General features: G+C 42.2%; 1 protein-coding gene and 1 long non-coding RNA gene across 3 annotated transcripts in view; one reads left to right on the top strand and one right to left on the bottom strand.

Annotated features, from left to right (window-relative positions):
- Window positions 1–25,146, bottom strand: part of LOC115411038 (piezo-type mechanosensitive ion channel component 2-like) — an 88,843-nt gene that overhangs the window by 2,087 nt on the left and 61,610 nt on the right. For both annotated transcript variants that reach the window (XM_030122971.1, XM_030122972.1), the window contains exons 38-51: window positions 15,345–15,501; window positions 15,069–15,251; window positions 14,832–14,997; window positions 13,389–13,488; window positions 13,151–13,298; window positions 12,821–12,908; window positions 12,362–12,488; window positions 11,929–12,087; window positions 11,035–11,182; window positions 10,173–10,361; window positions 6,915–7,004; window positions 4,866–5,032; window positions 4,663–4,779; window positions 4,405–4,484 (exon numbers count right to left, since the gene is read on the bottom strand). In XM_030122971.1, coding sequence (XP_029978831.1) covers window positions 4,405–4,484; window positions 4,663–4,779; window positions 4,866–5,032; window positions 6,915–7,004; window positions 10,173–10,361; window positions 11,035–11,182; window positions 11,929–12,087; window positions 12,362–12,488; window positions 12,821–12,908; window positions 13,151–13,298; window positions 13,389–13,488; window positions 14,832–14,997; window positions 15,069–15,251; window positions 15,345–15,501 — 1,919 coding nt within the window. The remainder of the gene's footprint in view (window positions 1–4,404; window positions 4,485–4,662; window positions 4,780–4,865; window positions 5,033–6,914; window positions 7,005–10,172; window positions 10,362–11,034; window positions 11,183–11,928; window positions 12,088–12,361; window positions 12,489–12,820; window positions 12,909–13,150; window positions 13,299–13,388; window positions 13,489–14,831; window positions 14,998–15,068; window positions 15,252–15,344; window positions 15,502–25,146) is intronic.
- LOC115411041 (uncharacterized) lies at window positions 20,248–23,547 on the top strand. The gene is made up of 2 exons (XR_003934167.1): window positions 20,248–20,464; window positions 23,131–23,547. It is a non-coding gene; the product is annotated as an uncharacterized LOC115411041 (long non-coding RNA).

Raw genomic sequence — 25,146 nt, 5'->3', positions numbered from 1 at the left:
AAACACACCAGAAAGTCCAAGACCTGGTTCCTTGTCTGAATGGACTAAAGGAACCAGTTGAAGGTTTAGGAGAGTCCTGGTCCAAGTCCACATCTGAACAGACTAAATAAATCAGATGAAGGTTTAGGAGAGTCCTGGTCCAAGTCCATGTCTGAACAGACTAAAAGAACCAGATGAAGGTTTACGAGAGACCTGGTCCAAGTCCACGTCTGAACGGACTAAAAGAACCAGATGAAGGTTTAGGAGAGACCTGGTCCAAGCCTGGTCCAAGTCCAGGTCTGAAGAGACTAAAGGAATCAGATGAAGGTTTAGAAGAATCCTGGTCCAAGTTCACATATGAACAGACTAAACAAACCAGATGAAGGCTTAGGAGAGTCCGGGTCCAAGTCCACGTCTGAACAGACTAAAAGAACCAGATAAAGGTTGAGGCACAGACCTGGTCCAAGTCCACCTCTGAACAGACTAAAAGAACCAGATAAAGGCTTAAGGAGAGACCTGGTCCAAGTCCAGACTTAAATCTGATTGAGAGGCTGTGATGTATTTTCTAAATATTTTGCTTGTATTTACCAGATAAAACGCTTTTTTAAAAAATATTTTTTCCATAGTTTCCCAGATGAAGGTCTTATTTTTACTGATATTCTACCAGTGTTTCCCAAATAAAAGAGTATTTTTAAAATATTTTTCCAGTATTTGGGTCAATATCACTATAAGATGCATTTCAGACTTCAAAATGTCCAAAAAAACTTTGGGAAAACTTTGTAAAAAATTTTCCACTTAACACTATGTCTATATGTTATGTCACCTGTAGGCTGTTAGAAATGCATGTTAGTCATGTTCCCATATTTTAAATACATCTTTTACAAGCAGACCACAAAATATGTCCACCCTGTCACCGACAAATACATGTAAAAATAAGTGACAGGGTGGACAGTTTTGGCTAAAGTTAGCATTTAATGACCACGTTGGACCTTGAGTTGGTAAAGTCGATCATCTTTGAAAAGTACTCTGGAATGGCCAACAAATATATTCTGAATTTCTGAAAAGTTTTATATTAAATGATATTTTGTGGTAAGAGGGTGGACCACATCTAAGTGCAAACACAAAACGATCAAAATTTTGAAATGTTAATGTAAATATTAAATGCTCTCGTAGGCTATGTTTCCACCTCCAATGAAGACACTCAAAATGATGATGATGTCATCAGTGATGTCATAAACCAGATAATTAAAAGGGACAATTCCCCCAAAATAACAGGATGGACAGCAATTTCAAGGACACGAGTAGAATGTTGAATATTATGAAAATACAATATAAATGATCAAAATGACTTGTTTTATCGAAAAACGTGTTGAATATAATGACAACATCTAAAACGCATTTGATTTTTTTTTTTTTTTCATTTAAACACTTATCAAACTCACTAAAATTAGAAGGGCAGTGTGAGGGACATGCACAAATCAGGTAAAATCCCTCGAAGAAAATTTTATGAAGTAATAAAATCACATTTCAAGAGATTAAAAATTGCACCGATATACGTGTAAGAGTTTGCCCATTGAAAATAAACCCAGAGAATGTCATTATTTTGTAGTGTGTTCATGGTGGAAGATTCTGCTGGAGGACGCCAAAGGTATCTTACTGACCCATGTACCAGACTAAAGTCCTATTTTTACAATATTTTTTGAGTATTAACTAGATAAAAATCCTATTTTTATTTAAAGTGTTTCCCAAATAAAAGTCCCATTTTATAGATATTTTAAAGTGTTTACCAGATAAAAGTCATATTTTTACAGATATTTTACCAGTGTTTACCAGATAAAAGTAATATTTTTACAGATATTTTACCAGTGTTTACCAAATAAAAGTCATATTTTTACAGATATTTTACCAGTGTTTACCAGATAAAAGTAATATTTTTACAGATATTTTACCAGTGTTTACCAAATAAAAGTCATATTTTTACAGATATTTTACCAGTGTTTACCAGATAAAAGTCATATTTTTACAGATGTTTTACCAGTGTTAACCAGATACAAGTCATATTTTCACTGATATTTTACCAGTGTTTACCAGATAAGTCATATTTTTACAGACATTTTACCAGTGTTTACCAAATAAGTCATATTTTTACAGACATTTTACCAGTGTTTACCAAATAAAAGTCATATTTTTACAGACATTTTACCAGCGTTAACCAGATAAAAGTCATATTTTTACAGACATTTTACCAGTGTTTACCAAATAAAAGTCATATTTTTACAGATATTTTACCAGTGTTTACTAGATAAAAGTCATATTTTTACCTCCGCCAAGGAGGTTATGTTTTTGCCAGGGTTTGTTTGTTTGTCTGTCTGTTTGTTTGTTTGTCTGTCCGTTAGTGTGCAACATAACTCAAGAAGTTATGGACAGATTTGGATGAAATTTTCAGGGTTTGTTGGAAATGGGATAAGGAAGAAATGATTAAATTTTGGTGGTGATCGGGGGTAGGGGGGCCCATGGGGGGGGCCACTGATCAGCCTTGGCGGAGGTCTGCACTCTCCGAGTGCTTCTAGTTATAGATGTTTTACCAGTGTTTACCAGTTAAAAGTCTTATTTTTATAGATGTTTTACCAGTGTTTACCAGTTAAAAGTCTTATTTTTATAGATGTTTTACCAGTGTTTACCAGTTAAAAGTCTTATTTTTATAGATGGTTTACCAGTTAAAAGTCTTATTTTTATAGATGGTTTACCAGTTAAAAGTCTTATTTTTATAGATGTTTTACCAGTGTTTACCAGTTAAAAGTCTTATTTTTATAGATGGTTTACCAGTTAAAAGTCTTATTTTTATAGATGGTTTACCAGTTAAAAGTCTTATTTTTATAGATGTTTTACCAGTGTTAACCAGATAAACGTCACATTCTTATAGATGTTTTACCAGTGTTTACCAGTTAAAAGTCTTATTTTTATAGATGTTTTACCAGTGTTTACCAGTTAAAAGTCTTATTTTTATAGATGGTTTACCAGTTAAAAGTCTTATTTTTATAGATGTTTTACCAGTGTTTACCAGATAAACGTCACATTCTTATAGATGTTTTACCAGTGTTTACCAGATAAAAGTCATATTTTTATAGATGTTTTACCAGTGTTTACCAGTTAAAAGTCTTATTTTTATAGATGTTTTACCAGTGTTTACCAGTTAAAAGTCTTATTTTTATAGATGGTTTACCAGTTAAAAGTCTTATTTTTATAGATGTTTTACCAGTGTTTACCAGATAAACGTCACATTCTTATAGATGTTTTACCAGTGTTTACCAGATAAAAGTCATATTTTTATAGATGTTTTACCAGTGTTAACCAGATAAACGTCACATTCTTATAGATGTTTTACCAGTGTTTACCAGATAAAAGTCATATTTTTATAGATGTTTTACCAGTGTTTACCAGATAAACGTCACATTTTTATAGATGTTTTACCAGTGTTTACCAGATAAACGTCACATTTTTATAGATGTTTTACCAGTGTTTACCAGATAAACGTCACATTTTTATAGATGTTTTACCAGTGTTTACCAGATAAACGTCACATTTTTATAGATGTTTTACCAGTGTTTACCAGATAAAAGTCATATTTTTATAGATGTTTTACCAGTGTTTACCAGATAAAAGTCATATTTTTACAGATGTTTTACCAGTGTTTACCAGATAAACGTCACATTTTTATAGATGTTTTACCAGTGTTTACCAGATAAAAGTCATATTTTTACAGATGTTTTACCAGTGTTTACCAGGTAAAAGTCATATTTTTACAGATGTTTTACCAGTGTTTACCAGATAAGTCATATTTTTACAGATGTTTTACCAGTGTTTACCAGATAAAAGTCATATTTTTACAGATGTTTTACCAGTGTTTACCAGATAAAAGTCATATTTTTACAGATGTTTTACCAGTGTTTACCAGGTAAAAGTCATATTTTTACAGATGTTTTACCAGTGTTTACCAGATAAAAGTCATATTTTTACAGATGTTTTACCAGTGTTTACCAGATAAAAGTCATATTTTTACAGATGTTTTACCAGTGTTTACCAGGTAAAAGTCATATTTTTACAGATGTTTTACCAGTGTTTACCAGATAAAAGTCATATTTTTACAGATGTTTTACCAGTGTTTACCAGATAAAAGTCATATTTTTACAGATGTTTTACCAGTGTTTACCAGGTAAAAGTCATATTTTTACAGATGTTTTACCAGTGTTTACCAGGTAAAAGTCATATTTTTACAGATGTTTTACCAGTGTTTACCAGGTAAAAGTCATATTTTTACAGATGTTTTACCAGTGTTTACCAGATAAAAGTCATATTTTTACAGATGTTTTACCAGTGTTTACCAGGTAAAAGTCATATTTTTACAGATGTTTTACCAGTGTTTACCTGGGTAAAGCTGTTCGATGGGTTTGGCATTGGAGTCACTTGGGGCTCGGATGAAACATGGAAACACTTCCTGAATTACCCTAAAGACAAACACAAAGTTTGGATATTTCCATGTGGAGCCTCTAGTTTCGTTACCATTTAAACAGAAATAAAAACACACCGGTGGCCATGTTTGTCGTCAGTAAATGACCTGCTAATGATATAAATCATGTTTCCTTTGGTTTTCACTAGCATGTTAGCTAATGCCACTGCACTCACACAGGAAGTGTCCTGGTTCCATTCAGCAACTGGATCAGCTCCAGGCGGGTCTGATCATCCAGGTATGTCACATGTTTACCAGATGCAAGCTCCGCCTTCGCCCCCAAACTCAAGTTCCTGTCAATCAAAAACAAACACAGATGGTCAGATGTTTCTGTGAGTCTGATCAGTGGTTGATTATTGATCAGTAAGATTCACCCGACCTTTGGATGGTCCAGGACAGGGTCAGGGGGAAGTGCTCCAGGTTCAGAACTTGGCTCAGGTACTGTCTGCTGGGGGGGCTGATGGTCCACAGAGAGTTACTGCTGCCCTGAAGTTCCGCCATCGTCACATCCTCATGACTATATGCCTCTAGGAACTGCAAGGCACTCTGGGAAATATACATTTTCAGTGTTTACTTGGGTAAAACGGATGTGGTTCAGGATTCTTCTTGATATTGCCAGGATCTAGTCAAATAACAAGAATAACAACGTAAATCCATCACACAGCTTGAGTCTCCAAAAACCTGAGGAACCAGGAGCTGCTCATAGTTTAACTGAAACTTTCCCACAGGTGGATATGCACATCTCAATGGAAAAGCACAAGATCTCATACGTGGAAAGAATATTGATGGAAAAACATATCACATTTTTTAATAACCCCATATCAGAGTGCACGCTTTTCCCAGGTAAACAGTAAATGTTGGACAAACTGTGGCTGTCAGTTGGCCCATCACTTCCACATATTGTGAGACTGTCAGGGTACGCAAAACTACTGGTCTGAGATCAATAAAGCAACGCAATTAATATTTAAAACATACCTTCCCTATGACTTCAGAACTATGTATTTAGGACTCAAAACACCTGCTATGAAAATAGATGAATATCTCTAGAATGTTCTTTTGGCAGCAGGGAAAAAAACAATAACAAAAAAATGGATGGTACAGGATGAGCCAACTGTTCAGCAATGGGGTCAAATAACATGGGATATTTAGAAAATGGAAAAAAATCACCTTCTCCGTTAAACTGAAATTAGAAATATTTGTCAAACATTGGGAAAAATGGGAAAATTATGTGAAACAATACATGCCAAATGTTACCATGGGGATATAAAAGGAACGCATCTGTTTAGGACCTCTTTCTCTTTGTGAACACAATTGCATTGTCCAATTTTTTAATCTGCCTTTTATTTTTTACTCTGCTTTACTGCTTGTTTTATACTCTCCTGTTTTACTGTTTTCCCGTACGGTGTCCTTGAGTGCCAAGAAAGATGCCTATAAATAAAATGTATTATTATTATCACTATTCAATTTAATATGCAGTCTTTTTTATTTTTATTTTCCATCTGTATAAGTATCGCTCGTAATCTTTTCTATTGAATATTATACAAAGCCATGTCCATGCTGTTCTCTCTCTGGATGTTTGAAGAAAAGAAAAAAAAAATCATTTCCAGTCCCTAAGAAAGTGGGACAGAGACAATCAGAAATGTATTAGCCTCAATGAGCCTTGTTTTGATGGAGAGTGTTTTTCTATGTGAACACTGTGAGGAATATGTGGCAAATTGATGTGACTGGAAAATGTTGTCTCTCTCACTCTTCAATAAAAACTAGAAGCACTCGGAGAGCGCAGACCTCCGCCAAGGCTGATCAGTGGCCCCCCCCATGGGCCCCCCCACACCAAGGAGGTTATGTTTTTGCCAGGGTTTGTCTGTCTGTTTGTCTGTCCGTTAGTGTGCAACATAACTCAAAAAGTTATGGACAGATTTGGATGAAATTTTCAGGGTTTGTTAGAAATGGGCCCCCCCGTGGGGCCCCCCACCCCCGATCACCACCAAAATTTAATAATTTCTTCCTTATCCCATTTCCAACAAACCCTGAAAATTTCATCCAAATCTGTCCATAACTTTTTGAGTTATGTTGCACACTAACGGACAGACAAACAGACAGACAAACAAACAAACAAACAAACAAACCCTGGCAAAAACATAACCTCCTTGGCGGAGGTAATAAAATTGCCAAAAAAAAAACGGAAACTTTCCCACAATTAGTACGAGGTGAGAAAAAATGTGATTGAGCTCATGGATGGAGATTCTACCTCAAAACTTCCCAATATGATTTTTTGACTGAACTGACCAGACCTGGTTGGAGCCAGAGTTTTGGGAAAAACTCTGGATTTGTCTCAATCACATCACCCAAGAAGGAGGTGACACAAGCACTAAGGGGAACACTGGAGATCTTCTGGAGGTGGAAGTACAAGGGGTTGGTGAGCACTTACAGGTGTGTAGCTGTAGGAGCTGATGGAGCTGAAGTCTTCCTCAGTCAGATCTCGGAGCTGATTCTGCTGTGCGCTCATTGTGAAGATTGGCTGCACATAAAAGTTCTGGATTAGAACTGTTACTTCAGTAATACTGCAGTAATGGTTTTGTCAGAGTGGTGCTGCTGTCAGTACCAAAACTAAAGCTGTGTCATTCAAATCAAATCAAATCAAATTTTATTTATATAGCGCCAAATCATAACAAAAGTTATCTCATGACACTTTACATATCAAGTTGGTCAAAACCAGACTCTAAGCCAATTTACAGAAACCCAACAGAATCCTCTAGGAGTAAACACTTGTGACGGGTGACAGTGGCGAGTGGCATTGAGGTGAGTTTTCCTGTGTATTTGTATTTGATCTGCAGTAACTAGGGTGACCAGGTGTCCTGCTTTGTGCGGGACTGCACAGCATTATGACCATTTTTTCCACGTCCCACAAATTGAAACAATGTCCCGCATTTGATTGGCTCTGTGCAGGACAGTCGCCTTCCTCCAAACATGACTTCCATTTTATAGTGGAGACAGCACTATCACCATTGGCTGTGTCCGCTGTCAATCAACCTACATACAGGTGGGGTCAGGAGTCCATTAACCTGTCACCAGTGTCCTCCTGAGCTCCACCCACTGACACACAAAAAACAAAGGAAAAAGCCTCAGACAAATATTGGTGGAAATCATGGAAACTGCGCAAAATCTACAACTACAGAAAAGAATGGGAAAGTGTTTATACATGGGTGAAAGGGGGAGGGGTGATTCACAGAGGGTATTGTGTGAACTATGTTCCCATGTCAAACTTATTTCTCCATTGAGTATGACTTGAAGGGACACACTGTATGTATGTGATGTTTGGTTAGATTTGATCCATATTCCCTTTTGCCTATTTTTAAGAGTTTGGAGTTTGAACTGAGAGACTTACGGTGACGAAATATGCTTTTGTTAAGTATGTAGATGCACAAAGGTTTTTGATAGGGATGCACCGATACCACTTTTTTCCAGACTGAGTACAAGTACGAGTACTTACATTTGAGTACTTGCTGATACCGAGTACCGATACGAGTACTTAATAATCCCATTCCAGTTGTTAGTTCCTTTTGTAAATGTGCTTTATTGTCGTTGTCATTAGTCTGGAACAAAGTGCTGCTACTGACATTTAATGTGTTAGAATGAGCGTTTCTCAATTACTCCACCAGGGGGCGCCGCTCTGAATTAACCATACTGGACAAATACCACGAAGAAGAGGAAAGTTTAACACTTTCAGTGCCATGGGCCGATTAAATCGGCTTTACGAAAACAACCTGTAAAGTGCCACGGGCCGATCAGATCGGCTTTGGAGAACACGCCATATTTGTGTACAAACAAACCATCCACCTCCATTTCTTTCTCACATTTCGATGACGTTCTTTCTGTGTCCCCCTTTTGAGACCAAGCAGACGGGAATTTGAGGTCACGCGACCGAATAATATTTTTATATCTTTTTAATGTTTCTTATTCTCTGGTGTTTCATCAGAGGGAGCCCTCCATGCCGGGGGGCGGCTGTGGACTCCGGGGGCTGTGGCTCCTTCTCTCACTGGGGTCCGCTCCTTTCTGGTGGGTGGGGGTCCCAGTTGGCCCTCTCCCACTAGTTGGGATGCGGGGCTGTGTTGCTGGTGCCTGGTCGCCGGGGTCGGCGGCTGCCTCCTGGTGCGGATGGCTCCCTGAGACAGCGCCTCCTAAATTGATGTTTTACTTTTACTTGTACATTTTTGTTCTGGTCTACCCGTGCTCAGTCAGTCTTCTTAAGTATGTGTGAGCTTGTGGGTTTGCATGTATATGTATGTGTGTGTGTGTGTGTGTGTGTGTGCGGGTGAGTGGGTGGGTGTGGGGCGGTACTGATTTTTAAACGGATATGTAAAGCACTTTGTGCTACAGTTTTTAATGTATGAAAAGTGCTATATAAATAAAGATTATTATTATTATTATTATTATTATTATTATTATAAATTATGCAAATTACGATCAATAATGAATTGGCTGCATCCGGTGCGTTTTGAATCTAATCAGCAATCGGTCGGATGTTACCGAGCGGTTTCCTGCAGGATTCTTCAAATATTATAAAAATGACGCAAAATACTGAAAAACGGCCAAATTCTGTGGCACTTTTAAGGCTTATTAGCCCCTTAACTGTCTGGCACTTAAAGAGTTAATGAAGAAGAAGAAGAAAGTCAGTAATAACAAACATGGAGACGACAGAGGGAACACTACTGTGATACTAATATTGCAGCATTTTCTCTGGTAAGGTTTAAAAGTTTAGCTTCAGCAGGAAGAGAAATGAACCATAAGTTTCATTTTCACTTCCACTGGCGGCGGTCCACACCGCTCCATACCCCCAGTGGTATTCGCCGTCTGGGAACCGTCTCATCCGCCATCACCTGGAAAACGGATGGAATGTACGCAGAGGACGGACAGAACGCTGTGTCCGTGTCTGTCTGTGTTACTATCAGTCAGCGTTACTTTTATCACCGTCATTTATTTAGTTCAGTCTCCAAACTCTTCACACTCCACACACATTATTCCTCCACCACATACCTGCTGCACTGAACTGTGAATGTCACACGGCCGTAAGTGGTATCGGTGCATTTGTATCGGATATCTTTTACAAGTACGAATACGAGTACACACACTGAGTATTGGAGCTGATACCAAATACTCATATCGGTATCAGTGCATCCCTAGTTTTTGGTCCAACTAATTTAAGGTTGACTGGAAGTGGATACAGCTGTTATAATGTTGTCACTTATGCCTTTTTGTTTGAGGGTTGAGAACATGTACTCAAATAAAAAAAAACCCAGCAGATTTTCTAAAAGTATTTAATTACAATATTTGAAACTTGAGGTTTCTTTTTTTTAGTTTTACAAGTAGATTTTTTTGTTTTCTTTTTACAAGCAAAGAAAGTTGTTGAAACCTGTGCAAAAAAGCAGAAAATAAATGCTCAGTGCAAAAATATGCATACTGTGTGCAACCAAATCAAATAGTTGTCATTCATATTTATAAGCTCGACAATAAGATGCACATTGTTTAAAAATCTAGGCTTTGTTCCAGCATTCCTGTTACATGTCCCACACAAACACACTCCTTGTGGCTCGTAAGCACCCGGTCACCCTAGCAGTAACTGGAGTTAATCTGGTCCACGGTGGATCTGAAAGTTGTGTAAACCTCTCATCAGTTCAGGTGTTTTTACCTGAAAACCTCCCAGCGTAATGGTCAGAGAGACGTCCAGCGGGCGGTTGACCACTCCGGCCACCGACTTAATGAGAGACATGAAGAGCAACGGAAACCAGACGATGCAGATGAGCAGGAGAACGATGAGGCCACCCATCCCGTACTTCACCACACGCTTCTTCTTCTGGCCCCGAGGCTGCGGGTAGCGCTGAGTACAAGTACACACAGATACTGAGTACAAGAACACAGATACTGAGTACAAGTACACACATACTGAGTACAGGTACGCACAAACACTGAGTACAAGTACACACAAATATTGAGTACAAGTACACACAGATACTAAGTACAGATACGTATGAATATTAAGACTAAATGTTTACAGTATAGAAGGATAAAGAGAATGATGTAGTTAACTTTAACACCTCACATCCATGAAACAAATGCTTCATAAATATGACATTTACAGATGAATCATTCATTCATTACTTCCTTCATTCATTCATTCATTCATCCATTCATTCATTCAGGTAAAAACAGGATTCAACACCTGAGTTCTTCTATTCTCTACAAGTGACAGGCAACATGGAAACGGGCAACATTACTATCGTAACAAGGGATGCTCTGCAGGTGAATTACTATAGTATTGTTTCCCAGTTACAGGTTTTATGTCTAATTGATCATAAATTGAATTACAAGTTGATGCTGAAATCTATCTATAACTGTCCTTTTTTACTTTTCCCTGGAATTTAGTTTTTTACCAAAATTTTAATTTAGTTGAATAAAATTAGAACTAAATACAAGTTTAGTAAAATTATGATATTAGTCAAAAGACACAAATGAGGATGTAGAAATCATGTCCAAACACTGAGTATACGAACCTTCTCTGACTCCCTCCAGCACTTTAAGACAAAGCAGTGGGCGTAGACGTCCTCCACGCAGATCCACGAGGACAGAGACAGGGTGGTGTCCGTCCAAACCCAGTCCATCACTGCACGGAGCTCCGTAAGAAACGGAACCAACCGGAACCTGCAGACGGATGGATGGACAGTGGAGGACAGACAGACAGACAGACAGACAGAGGAGGACAGACAGACAGACAGAGGAGGACAGACAGACGGACAGACAGAGGAGGACAGACAGACAGACAGACAGACAGACAGACAGAGGAGGACAGACAGACAGACAGACAGAGGAGGACAGACAGACATACAGACAGACAGAGGAGGATAGACAGACAGACAGACAGAGGAGGATAGACAGACAGACAGAGGAGGACGGACAGACAGACAGACAGACAGAGGAGGATAGACAGACAGACAGACAGACAGACAGACAGAGGAGGATAGACAGACAGACAGACAGAGGAGGATAGACAGACAGACAGACAGACAGAGGAGGATAGACAGACAGACAGACAGAGGAGGACAGACAGACAGACAGAGGAGGACAGACAGACAGACAGACAGAGGAGGATAGACAGACAGACAGAGGAGGACAGACAGACAGACAGAGGAGGACAGACAGACAGACAGACAGACAGAGGAGGACAGACAGACAGACAGACAGACAGAGGAGGACAGACAGACAGACAGACAGAGGAGGACAGACAGACAGACAGAGGAGGACAGACAGACAGACAGACAGAGGAGGACAGACAGACAGACAGAGGAGGACAGACAGACAGACAGATGGGTTAAAGTGTGTCCTGTCTCTGTGTAGTTGATGATGGACTTGATGTTTCAGGTTTCTGGTGGACAGCATTGCAGACTCACCCCTGGAACAGGAACAGGTTCAGGTAATTGTAGCTCTTGGTCAAGAAGTTTCCCAGGACTCTGGTCGGATATCCGGATCGGATCTGATAGGCCGACAAACTGAAGTATACACACTTTACGAAATACCACAGCTGAGCCACCAGGTTCTGATTGAAACGTCTGAAACAACCAGAAACCAACACTTCAGTGTCTTTTTCCAGCCCTCAAATTATATTTTACAGATGTGTCTTCACAAAGTCCACATCCACAGTCAAAGTCCATCTCTGGAGACAGGATTAGTGGAGATCTGAAGTTCTCAACTGCAGTAAAAGAGATCTTCATTCAGGCAACAGATGATGAAAATCTCAATGTTCAATAACACTGAACTGTAATGAAACATGACTCAACCAGGAAATAGCCTGGGCCCACTATGGTTAGAAGAAGGTTATGTTACCTCTCGGTGACCGTCGGCAGGATGAAGAACATCCAGAAATGAATCCCAAACACCAGGATCACCTGGAACACCAACTTCCCTAAAACGGTCTTCCTCAAATACAGAGCCCTGTCTATCACCATGGTCCCTGCAAACAGACAGGTCAGACAGACAGGTTAGACCAGGGGTCAGCAACCCTGATCCTAGAGAGCCACTATCCTGCATGTTTTAGATGTTTCCCTCTTCCAACACACCTGATTCAAATAATAAGCCTATCATCAAGCTCTGCAGAAGCCTGATAACGACCATCAGCTGTGTTGGAAGAGGGAACCATCTAAAACATGCAGGATAGTGGCTCTCTAGGACCAGGGTTGCTGACCCCTGGGTTAGACAGACAGGTTAGACAAACAGGTCCAACAGACAGACAGGTCAAACAGATCAGTTAAACAGGCAGGCAGACAGACAGGCAGGCAGACATACCAAACTGGATGAGGACCATGACCAAAAAGGCTTCAGGCACTTGATCTTCAGAGAGAGAGGAAGTGATGTCAGCTGCCGCAGAGTGTTTCTGAAATAAAACAGAATCCACTTGTTTTAACTGAAAACTCCTCAACAGAATGTTTTACAGTTTTTAATCACAACACTCTGCTGTATCATAAACTCATTTAAAAGATTTAGAACATGTTAGGAACCAAAACTACTCCGTGATCTCTGAAAGACCAGGTTGGAACATCACAGCGTGAATAAAAATAATACAGCCGCTATGAAACATTAAATGTTCATCTGTTATTTTATCCAGTCTGTGTTCACCCCAAAGGCCCAGAAGCCGAAGACGATGATGATGAAGTCCACAGTGTCGGCTAAGAACATGAGGACGTAAACGTCTGTGACGGCGCTGTACTCTGGTTGGACGAGAGCTCTGAAGAACTGACAGACCGGCTGGTAAACTGACATACACCTGCCAAGAGGAGGGGGAGGGGCATATGGTCAGTGGGTCATGTGACCTGTCAGTAGGCGACACTGGACGGTTAGCTAAGTTTTGACGCACCTGCTAACGGAGAACTTCTTGGCTCTGATGGAAAGTTCTCGGAGTTTCTCCAGTAGCAAGTCCAACTTAGAGGGAGGCTGAGCTTTGGAGCTCATGCTGCCTGAAAACCAGCAAAACCACTGAAATTACTCCATGAAAGTACTAATATACAAGTATTAGCACACAAGGTAGAAGGACTAATACACTCTGTAGAGACAGAACTTGAACCCCTGACCTCTGGACTGAGACCACATCATTCCTCAGGACTCAAACCAGACCTATGCAGGGTGTATCAGAAAAAGTAGACTCAGAAAAAAACAACATAAAACCAAAATGTGAAGACAGTTTGAAAATCTGCTCATATGTGTTTATTGACCATGTGACTGTCCCTAGATTGACACCAGTGTCCTGGGCCAGTTTTCATGCTTCAATGAACAACGCTAATTTGAATTGTGCAAAATAAGTCTTTTGTGCATGCAAGTATAAGGCTTAATATGAGATCTGTGACCATGGATGACAAGTTCCATTGGTCTTTTTCTTGGATACATAAAACAGAACAAAAATAATGACATGTTCAGCCCCTACCATTGATACAAAGATTTCACATTAACAACAGATTTGAGTCTATCAGGCCAAACACAAGGGGTTAATGCTGTTAGTGAGGATTCTTTAAGCTTGTTTTGAGCTGACCTTTGGAAATATGAAACATTTCAGTCAGCATACGTAATTCATTGCATCATCTGGGTGTCCCCTCTTGGTAATTTCATTTGTTAGAAACAGACCAATAACCACTGGCATAATTCATGGGTTTAAATTTGTGCATATTCTGTGCATTGGCCTTCCTGTTCCTCTGGATGTCCATGTGGTTTGGTTGAAGTTGGTCAGACCTACTACACACCCCAGCAGCGATTCTTGGCAGAACCTCTCAAGGACAACTAGGGCACTTTTACTTCGATGATATTTGGTGACCATGACAGCTCGCTGCTGGGGTGTGTTCTGAGGTCTGACCAATGGATCTTGTCCCCCATGGTGACAGATCTCATACTGACCCTTACACTTCCATGCGCAAAAGACTTTTATTTTGCACAATTCAAATTAGCGTTGTTCACTGAAACATGAAAACTGGCCCAGGACACTGGTGTCAATCAAAGGACAATTCCATGGTCAATAAACACATATGACCAGAATTTCAAAATGTCTTCGCATTTTGGTTTTATGTTGCTTTTTCTGAGAGTCTACTTTTTTCTGATACTCCCTGTATAAACATCTTTCTACTGAACCAGGAACATGTTCAGCCACTTACAAGATACTCTTCTCAATAACAGCGCTCCCTACAGGTCAGAAGTCATGTTCTCTAATACTGATGTTAACAGTTCACAGTGGTGGGACAGTGATAAGGTGCATGTGATCTGGATCTAATGGCGGTGGTGAATGATGGACTGATAAATGTGCGTTTTTTTCTACCTGCGGGAGAGCGCAGCTGGGTGGAGCTGGAGCACGTTCGATGTCTGATTCGACGACGCAGAGTGTTAGCAGAATCCGTTGGATCCATGGACGTGGAAGTGGTTTCACCATGGTGATGAAGCACATCGGTCTCCACGGAGATGCTCTGGTCCCACAGTCCATGGCACTTTGAGGAGAAACACATAAATATTTTACTGTGAATTTGTCGCTGTGATTGTAGAATTTAGTGTTTTTTACCTTCAGAATGGCTCTGTGATAAAACAAAGCAAGAAGCTGCAGCAGGTCATAAATGACATAGCCCTCCTTCTTCTCCACCCCCAAGATGTTTGGAGGATGGAAGGGTTTCGAGCGGTCCACCTCCAGCTTCTGATTGAAAGGAAAGAAACCAAACTGGAAGAAATACTTGATGACGATGGTGACCTGAGAACAGAAAGGACGGCAGACAGATCGAGTGACAAATCTGAAAACAGTAAAACATCTGACAATGAATAAAACCAGCAGAGCAGTGGAAACCTCAGTGTAGATGATGGCCGTCATCCAGAAGGTCTTACTGGGCCGAGGGACAGACAGCGTCGCCCAGAGAAACACCAGGACAGGAAGTACTAATGTCAGACAGCTGGCGGACACCATGTGGTTTAACACAATGACCAGGTAACAAACTGTCTCCGACCTTAGAAACCAGAGAGACGAGAATCAACATCTTTTAACCCTTTTCAGAGGCAGGTCCAGGGCCCAGTCAGAGCCGGTTCCTGATCTTAAACCTCACACTTTTCATTAGGAGACCAGAACTAAGAGCCAAAGAAAAAAGAAATGACACAAAAATGGTTTCAACGATGTGAAATTAAAACTGAAAACCACTGTGCACATTTAGTTCTCACACCTGTATTTCGTTTCTGATTCAGGAAGTAATGTATTACAACATGTTACAGTGTTGTGCATCACCTTGTTTTGGTTCGTGCTCACACTGCTCCATGCCCCAAACACCACACCCATGTAAACAGGTGGAAGCCTACTGTTTATGTCTGGCAGCGGCACTTTTTCAGCAGATCTGCTCTGCTTTATGGTAACGTTTGCGACATTGTAGCATATCATATGTACTCAGAGTTGGGCCCGATTGTAGGGGGGGGCAAGGGGGGCAATGCTCCCTTAAACAAACATCCTGCTCCCTCAAATTAAAGTTTCCAAAGGTAGGGAAAAAGAAAATGAGCTGCACAACAGTGGGAGAGAGGAATAAGTAAAGCGTCTCTAAGTTTCATTTTCACTTTGTACGGTCATATGATCTGCACATACCCATTGTGAGGTACGTATGGGATGTACACACACCCCCCCCCCGTATAATACCCCTAGCACCTAAACTTTAACAGCCACATTAAATCACTTACATCATCAGCCTTTTACCATCTCAAAAACATTGCCAGAATCAAAGGTTTACTGTCTAAAGCAGACTTAGACAGACTTATCCATGCATTTATCTCTAGCAGGTTAGACTACTTTACAGTAGTCTAACCTGCTAGAGATAAATGCATGGACCTTCTGACTGGACTGCATGGACCTTCTGACTGGACTTTCTAAACGAGCTGTAAGACAGCTGCAGAACATCCAGAACGCTGCTGCTTGAGTCCTGACTAGAACCAGGAAGTGCGACCATATTAGTCCTGTGCTCAGATCTGTGCACTGGCTTCCTGTGGCTCAGAGAATAGACTTTGAAACAGCTCTGCTGGCCTATAAGTCTGTCCATGGTCCAGCACCAAAGTACATCTGTGACGTGTTGGTCCCATATGAACCATCTCGGACCCTGAGAACCTCATGGACTGGTCTTTTGCTGGCACCCAGAGTCAGGACTAAACAGGGTGAAGCTGTGTTTCAGTTCTATGCAGCTAAACTCTGGAACAGTCTTCCTGATGACATGAGACAGGCCTCTACTCTGACAATGTTTCAGTCCAGGCTGAAAACGGCTGTTCAGCTGTGCATAGAACAACTGAAAGGGTTCTATCTGCACTCTTCTCTTTTACTTTGTTTTAAGTGATTATTATTTATGTTTTATTGATTGTGTTTTAATTGTAATTGTGTGTTTTTAATCTGTCTCTTTTCCATTTTTGTAAAGCACTGTGAATTGCCCTGTGTATGAATTGTGCTATTGTGACGGCCCTAGGGCCTCTGTGCTGCCTGTCTGTGGATGTGTCTGTGGATGTGGATGTGTTTCCTTCCCCTGCAGTAGCTGTGTCAGTGTGCGTGAGGTGGAGCCTGGGAATCGGAAACACCTGCGGCCGTTGGTTCCCAGTCTATAAAGGATGCCTGTCCAGGCCGCGCTCTCTCTCTCTCTGCCACCGGCTGGATGCTCAGCCCGAGCCACCTTTGTTTTGTTTATTGTACTTTGTGTTCTGGTTATGGTTTCGTTTGCACTTATTCGTTACTTTGTAAAACCAATCACGTTTAGCATTGATCCTCCGTTTGATATTTTTGTTGTGGCCCCCGAGCCAGACCATAACAACTGGGGGCTTGTCCAACTGTAGAACTTGACGGTTCTGTAATGTTGTTTCTGTGGAGACTTCTGTCTTTCTCTCTGTCCAGGAAGCTCTTTGTTTGGTGTTCGCGCCTAAATGGTTGTGACGTCATTCTAGGGATTCCCGGTGGGATTCCCCGTGGGAACACTCATAGGCAAGGATTGTGGGAGGAGAGGAATTGTTTCTGGGCTGGTTAGGTGGCCGTGATAGATGTGCGAATGTGGAATTTTAGTGTAGAAGGAAACAGGAGAAGTCACGTGTTGGCCTCTGCTCTGTGATCAGTGGGAGGAGTCCCCAGCAGGTTAAGGGCGCTTCCCCTTTGGGATTGGCTGAATCACTGTAGTGTGGCTGAAAGGTTAGCAGTTGTCTCGGGAGCACGTCCATAGTGCTGACGGGTCGCCAGTCTACTGGTCGCTTTGTCAAACTAGTGGTAGAACAGTGCGTAAGTACCTGCCATCAGTATCCCCTGAAGACTAGGGTTGAGTTTAGTTAGAGATGGTCAGGCAGTTAGCGGGGGTGTCCATCCGCTGAGGTCTTGGTGACTGTGCTGTCTGGTATGGTCTGAGGCCATAATCGTATTTTCTTTTTATTTCCCTGGGTGTGTGCTTTTTTTTTTTTTTTTTTTTTTTTTTTTTGCGCCTCTAATGGCAGTAGAGGAGTTTGTGAGGGCTCCCTCAGAGGAGTTTGTGGAGCGGTGCACAAAAGAGCAATTGCTGAAACTGGCAGAGCATTATAATACATATGTCTCTGATAAAAGGTTGAAAGAAAATGTGAAAGCAATTGTGGTAAATTTGTGTGACATGGGAGTTTTGAAGGCCACGACTGTGTCACCTGTTGAGGGAAAGGCTGCAGCGAGTGTCGGTGCGCAGGACGCAGGCTCTGCTTTAACTTTCGAACAGCAGAAGGAGTTGCTGATGTTACAGTTTCGGTTAGAGAAAGAAAAACAACTCGAATTGGAGCAGTTGAGGCAAAAAGCTGATTTGGAAAAAACTGTGGCACTGGAAAAATTAAGTCAGCAGACTGAGTTGGCTAAATTGGATTTGGAGACCCAGAGACTGACTCTCATCAGTGAGGGCAGATTGCCTGGTGGTCGGACTGGTGACTCTGGTGATGTTTTAAGCAATCTACGATTAGTCCCGAAGTTCAATGAGAGAGATGTAGACACATTTTCTGTCCTGTTTGAGCGTGTAGCTGACACGAGAGCGTGGACTGACGCAGACAGGGGGTGTTGCTGCAGTGTGTGCTGACAGGGCGCACACAGGAAGCTTTTTCCTCACTGACTGCACCTGACAGTGGCAACTACTTAAAGGTTAAAGCGGCGGTGTTGAAAAGTTATGAACTCGTGCCTGAGGCATATAGACAGCGGTTTCAGAGCTGAAAAAAAAAGGAGATAAATCTTATCTGGAGTTTGCGCGTGAGTTGGGGACACATTTTCACCACTGGTGTGCAGCTGCAGGGGTAACAGACTTTGAAGGGTTGTGTGATTTAATCATGCTTGAGCAGTTTAAAAACTCGGTCCCTGAAAGATTGGTAATGTACATCAGTGAAAAGAAAGTACACACGGCGGCAGAAGCAGCGCGCTTGCTGATGATTATTTGTTGACCCACAAGAGAGGCAGAGGGGATTTCCCTGCCTGCGCTGATGGTCCGGTCGGGGGCATGTCCTCCTGGGACAGGCCTGGAGCTGGGTTTGTACCAGGTTTGTATCAGGTTGTGATACCTACAAAGTTTCGTGATGTGGTTCTCTTTGTTGCTCATGATGAGTCTGGTCACAGGGGTGTTGCTAAAACATATGACAGGATTCTGCTGCATTTGTTTTGGCCACGGGTTAAGAAAAGTGTCTCAGCATACATGAAAACACGTCACACCTGTCAAGTGACAGGAAAACCAAACCAAGTTATTCAAGTGGCTCCATTGTGTCTAATTCCTGCTGTAAGTGAACCATTCGATCATCTGATAATGATTGTGTTGGTCCTCTTCCCCCCTCTAAATCTGGCTCAGTGTATTTGTTGACAGTCATGTGTCAGAGTACTAGGTACCCTGCTGTATATCTGTTGCGCATGCTGTCAGCCAAGGCAGTGGTACGTGCGCTTAGCCAGTTTATTTCCATCTTTGGCATACCAAAGGTTATTCAAAGTGACCAAGGTTCTAACTTTTCCTCACATTTATTTGCACAAGTCTTAAAACAGCTACATGTTACGCACAACAAGTCCTCTGCGTATCACGCACAGCGCCAAGGAGCGCTGGAGCGGTTCCATCAAACATTAAAATCTTTGTTGCGGGCTTATTGTGTGCAGATGAATGCTGACTGGGAGGAAGGTTTGCCATGGTTATTGTTGGCAGCGAGGGAGGTTACACAGGAGTAATGAGTCCTAATGAGTTGGTTTCTGGCCACACAGTGAGGGGTCCACTGGCTGCTCTGAAGAGTGGTTGGGAGGAGGCAGAACCTCCTCAGAATATCATAGATTATGTTAATGGTTTCAGACATCATCTTTATGCTGCAACTCAACTGGCAAAAGAAAAATTGGCCTCAGCCCAATAGAAAATGAAGCGCATTTATGACCAGTGAGCTGAGTGTCGCAGTTTTTCTGCAGGTGATCAGGTTTTGACACTGTTACCTTTAGTGACGTCACCGTTTCAGGCCAGGTTCATGGGTCCATATACGGTGGTTAAGCAGCTGTCAGAACAGAACTATTCAATTTCCACACCTGATTGACGAAGGAAAACTCAACTTTGTTATATTAACTTATTAAAACTGTACCATGCTGATACAGGATGAGTTTGGTGATGGTGCGCCAGCTGTGGGTGCGCACCCTGTTTGTGTTGGTAACACACTGACAGGTTCTGATGACACACTGTGTGAAGATGGTTTACCTCAGCCTGACTCTGCTGTGTTGACTGGTCGGTTAACACATCATGTACCAAGCAGGGGCCGATTTGGCCTTTCCCCCTACAAATCCCAGAGAGGGGCCAAAAAGGCCCTGTGATTTTGAATTAACAAGTCATTGTCCTACAGTCAGCCACCTATCATTTGTAAATGCAGCCGCTACGCATACATTATGCAGGAATGTGGCCCAAACAGAGGGGGAAGTGTAGCACACACACCAGTGTTCAACTGATGCTTATAAAAGTCTATTCATGTGATAGTTTGTGTCAGTTCAACACAAAATACCATTTTCAGAAGAGAAAACTTTGTTGTGAATGTAAAGTATCATTTTGCACGAGAATTGGGGGTTTTGCACATTTTATTAGTGTGTGTTGTTTTACAATTTTATTGTTGGAAAAATAAAAGATATTTCTTACAGTGTATTTGTGGGTCCTGTGTATGCAAACAATATTTGTTAAAACATAGTATGTATGTGCTGCCTGTAGCAAATATAACACTGAATCAGTATCAAATGTAAAACTGAAGTAAGAGGTCGACAAAGTTTGCTTTTCATTTCTTCCTGTGATTTATTGATGATGCACAGGATCCAAACAAGAGTTATCAGCTTTGAAATCACAACTATGAAATATAGAAAACACACAAATGTACCCTATACTGCAAATACACCCTATGTCCTCTATACTGCACAGTCGTGGCACTTCCAAACCGCCTCCTTCCTGCACCTGCCACAAGTGTACTTGTAACAGTCAGCGCATAGTGGCATGATTGCTGTTGCACTGCCTTTTGACCTGGCACTTTGCACACTTCCCAGGTTCTGGTGTGGTAGGTTGTTGCCGAAGGCGGGTCTCCACGCTGGCCTTCTGGGCACCCACATGGGAGTGTGCCAACTCACTTGCCAGCTCCACCAGGAAGTCGACCCGTCTCTCCTTCACGCCAGTGCATGCCTGGTACAGGACGTGAGCATTCAGCACTGCAATGTCCAGCATGTTGTAAAACACAGCGACAGGCCAGCGCCGTGTCCCTGTGCACACCGTGTATTCCCGCACCATCTGGTCCATCACATCGACTCCGCATTTCATGGTATTGTAGTCTGTCACTGTATTTGGCTTCTTCTTGCCAGTGTCGCCAGTCTCCACAACGCCATGCATGCTGCTAAGGATGCACACGATCTTCTTACGCTTTGGGGCATACACTGTCAGTGCTGCACCAGATGTAGAAGACACCTGAGTGCTGTATTGCTGACGGTTCAAAGTCTGCTTGGCTGATTCGGGCAGCTCCTGGCGAACCTTATTTATTGTGCCAAGGAGGGTGGTCTTCCGGTGGAGGAGTTGTTTGGCGAGTGCCAGAGACGTGAAGAAATTATCTGTTGTTACCGTTCTCCCTTTGTCCAGAAACGGCTCCATCAGCTTCATCACCACGTCTTCTCCCACTCTCACCCCCATGGGACGGCTGGGGTCTTTCCCAAGATAGGGGATCATGTTGCAAACATACAGGGGTTGGACAAAATAATGGAAACACCTTAAAAAATCAACAAAATATAATTTAATATGGTGTAGGTCCACCTTTTGCGGCAATTACAGCCTCAATTCTCCGAGGTATTGATTCATACAACTTGTGAATTGTTTCCAAAGGAATTTTAAGCCATTCTTCAGTTAGAATACCCTCCAACTCTTTTAGAGACGATGGCGGTGGAAATCGACGTCTTACTTGAATCTCTAAAACTGACCATAAATGCTCAATAATGTTGAGGTCTGGGGACTGTGCCGGCCATACGAGATGCTCAACTTCATTAGAATGTTCCTCATGCCATTCTTTAACAATTCTAGCTGTATGGATTGGGGCATTATCATCTTGAGGTGAAGGTGTTTCCATTATTTTGTCCAACCCCTGTATTTTGTCTTCAGGTCACATGCCACCCAGAGCTTCATCCCAAACTTGTCTGGTTTCGTTGCTATGTACTGCAAGAAACAGCAGCGAGTCTTAGTTGGGAACAGCTGTTCATCTATGGTGATGTGCCTGCCTGGATTGTACGATGAAATGCAGTTTGCAACAAAGGAACTCCAAACATTGGATATTGCGGCAAACCTGTCAGTCTCAACTCGTTCAGCGCGTGTCTCCTTATTATCGAAGCGCAGGTGTCGCATTATGTCCTGGAAACGATTTCAGGCCATAATCTTCATGATCAGAGGGTTTCCCAGTTTTTCAGCCCGAGAGTCTTGCAGCGCTGGAAGCTTGGTAACTCCTCGCGAGAAGATGATGGCAATGAATGCCATCAGCTCATGGACAGACACGAACCAGTTCTCCTGTGTGGCATGTCCATGCTGAACGGTCCACTGCTGAATGGAGCGGAGCATGTCCAGAGTGATAAAACAGAGGAAACTCTGTAAACGGGTCGTCACTCTTTGTCGGACCCGAACAGCTGGCTGCCCGTCCGCGGAGTAACCTTCAGTGGGTCTGTGAATGAGAGGCCTCCCCAGCTGTTGCTCGCGCCATACTGTGCTGTCTTTGGCCTTCTGTTCTGCCCCAGTGTGCGTCTCCAGTTGGCCTCTCTTTTGTGGTGGCGGCACAGTGTCCTCCTCCTCCTCCTCCTCACCTAGTATGATCATAAATTTGAGATATGAGCAATGCAGTATCAAAATGATGTGCGCAATGAAAACCTCAACCGAGGTTAGAATCTATGCAAAGATATCATTTGAATTATAATTTCAAAACATCTCAAGTATGCCTCCTCTGTATTGATTTAGGATTGCTCTCATCTTTTCCTAAAACACAACCTAAAACACAAATTTTTTCCTAAAAAACAACAACATAATGTGGCAATGAAAATAGGATGTTTAGGAAATCTTACCAGAAGAAATCGGCTCTGCTGTCTCTTCTCCATCGGAGGTGACAGGGTTGACTTCACTCAGGACCATCTCCAAAGCCTTCTCAAATTTGTACAATTTTGGCATCTTTGCTTCACTTGTATTCTCTCTTCTCTTCTCTGTGCTACAACGTCAATCCTTCTACTGAGGGAAGTTTGGAGGCACCCTTTTTTATAACGCTGCCCCCTGCACTGAAGTGATACTGTATGTGCAGTTATCCACCTCAACACAAAAGGAATTACGTCTCGTTTGAGAGCAATTGGCTATTTCTATGGATGTACAAATTTGCACCAGAAGTGGTCAATCAAGTCCTTGCTTGCTATACATGAACGATCTTCTCCCAACACCCCTGTTTGTACATCTCTTTTTGTGCCAGTCAGCCAAGTGAGCCACAAACAAGTGAAATCTGCATTACAGTTTATCACAGATGCAAATATTCTAGAGTTCCCATTAGTAAAAAAATACAATGAGTCAAAATCCACACATATTTACAATGATAAACTATGCATTATTTGACGACTGTGTGTGTGTGTGTGTGTGTGTGTGTGTGTGTGTGTGTGTGTGTGTGTGTGTGTGTGAGATCTACTACAGGTCTACATATAACATTTTGGTTCAGCTCATTTGCTCTGTCAGAGCTGCTAACTGGTGAAAGTCAGTCAGTTAGCAGGCTGGACAGAGCAAATGAGTTCACAGCCCTCAGCTGTGCCTCCCTTCCCCACACACTCTGGCCTCCAAACCCCCGAGCACCCCACCCCCCACCTGCCCCTCCCTAGCTGTTTCAGGTAATGGCCACATTTGCAAATGAAAAGATGTGAATTGTAGCCAACATAGTAGCATCAACTAGCAGCATCTTGGCTAAAGGACTTCCAGAAAATCCAGGGCATTCTAGTGTTGATGAATTCCCAGATGCTGGCGAACTTCGATTCTGTTTTGGGGCATCTGTCTGCGGTGCAGCGCACAGAGTTGGTTGACCTCATTCATAAATTCCCCAGTCTGTTTGGGCCGACCTGTACACATGTGTTAGAACATGACATTGAGGTGGGTGAAGCCAAGCCAATTAAACAACGTTTTTACAGGGTTAATGCAGAGAAGCGTGTGTTGATGGATGCTGAGATTGATTATGTGTAGGCAAATGGTATTGCAGAACCATCGTCCTCCGCTTGGGCATCACCGTGCGTGCTTGCCCCAAAGCCAGCCACAGTTTTGTAAGGATTATAGAAAAGTTAACAGCGTCACCAAAGCAGATTCCTATCCTTTGCCCCGTATGGATGACTGTGTGGATCAGGTGGGTTCTGCCATGTTTATTAGTAAGTTCGATCTCCTGAAAGGATACTGGCAGGTCCCACTGTCCCAGAGAGCGTGCGAGATCTCTGCTTTTGTCACTCCGTCTGGGTTGTATTCCTACAGAGTCATGCCGTTCGATTTGAGGAATGCACCTGCCACCTTCCAGCGTTTAATGAATAAAGTGGTTGGTGATCTGGAAGGTTGTGCAGTGTATTTGGGTGACGTTGTTGTTTTTTCGGATTCATGGTCTGTCCACATTGAACGCATCAAGGCGCTGTTTGTCCGCTTGGCTGAGGCGCATCTTACTGTGAACCTGGCAAAGTGTGAGTTTGCTCAGGCCACAGTGACTTACCTTGGTAAACAAGTTGGGCGGGGCCAGGTGCGCCCTCTGCTGGCGAAGGTGCAGGCTGTTTCTGAGTATCCGCCACCGCTGACAAAAAAGGAGCTGATGAGGTTTTTGGGTTTGGTTGGTTATTACCGGTGTTTTTGTCACAATTTTTCTACCGTTGTTGCACCATTGACTGACTTGCTGAAGGCAAAAGCAAAGTTCATCTGGTCTCCTTTGTGTCAACAGGCATTTGAGAATGTCAAGGTGATTTTGTGCGACTCCCCTGTTCTGGCTGCACCTCATTTTGATAAACCATTTAAGTTGCAGGTTGATGCCAGTTTTGTTGGTGCTGGGGCAGTACTCTTACAAGAAGATGATGTTGCTGTTGACAGACCGGTGTGTTTCTTTTCCAGGAAGTTTAATAAACATCAGTTGGACTATTCTGTGGT

Source organism: Sphaeramia orbicularis, chromosome 20, assembly GCF_902148855.1.
Source record: "Sphaeramia orbicularis chromosome 20, fSphaOr1.1, whole genome shotgun sequence".
NCBI lineage: Eukaryota > Metazoa > Chordata > Actinopteri > Kurtiformes > Apogonidae > Sphaeramia > Sphaeramia orbicularis.
This window is presented reverse-complemented; position numbering and strand designations above follow the sequence as displayed.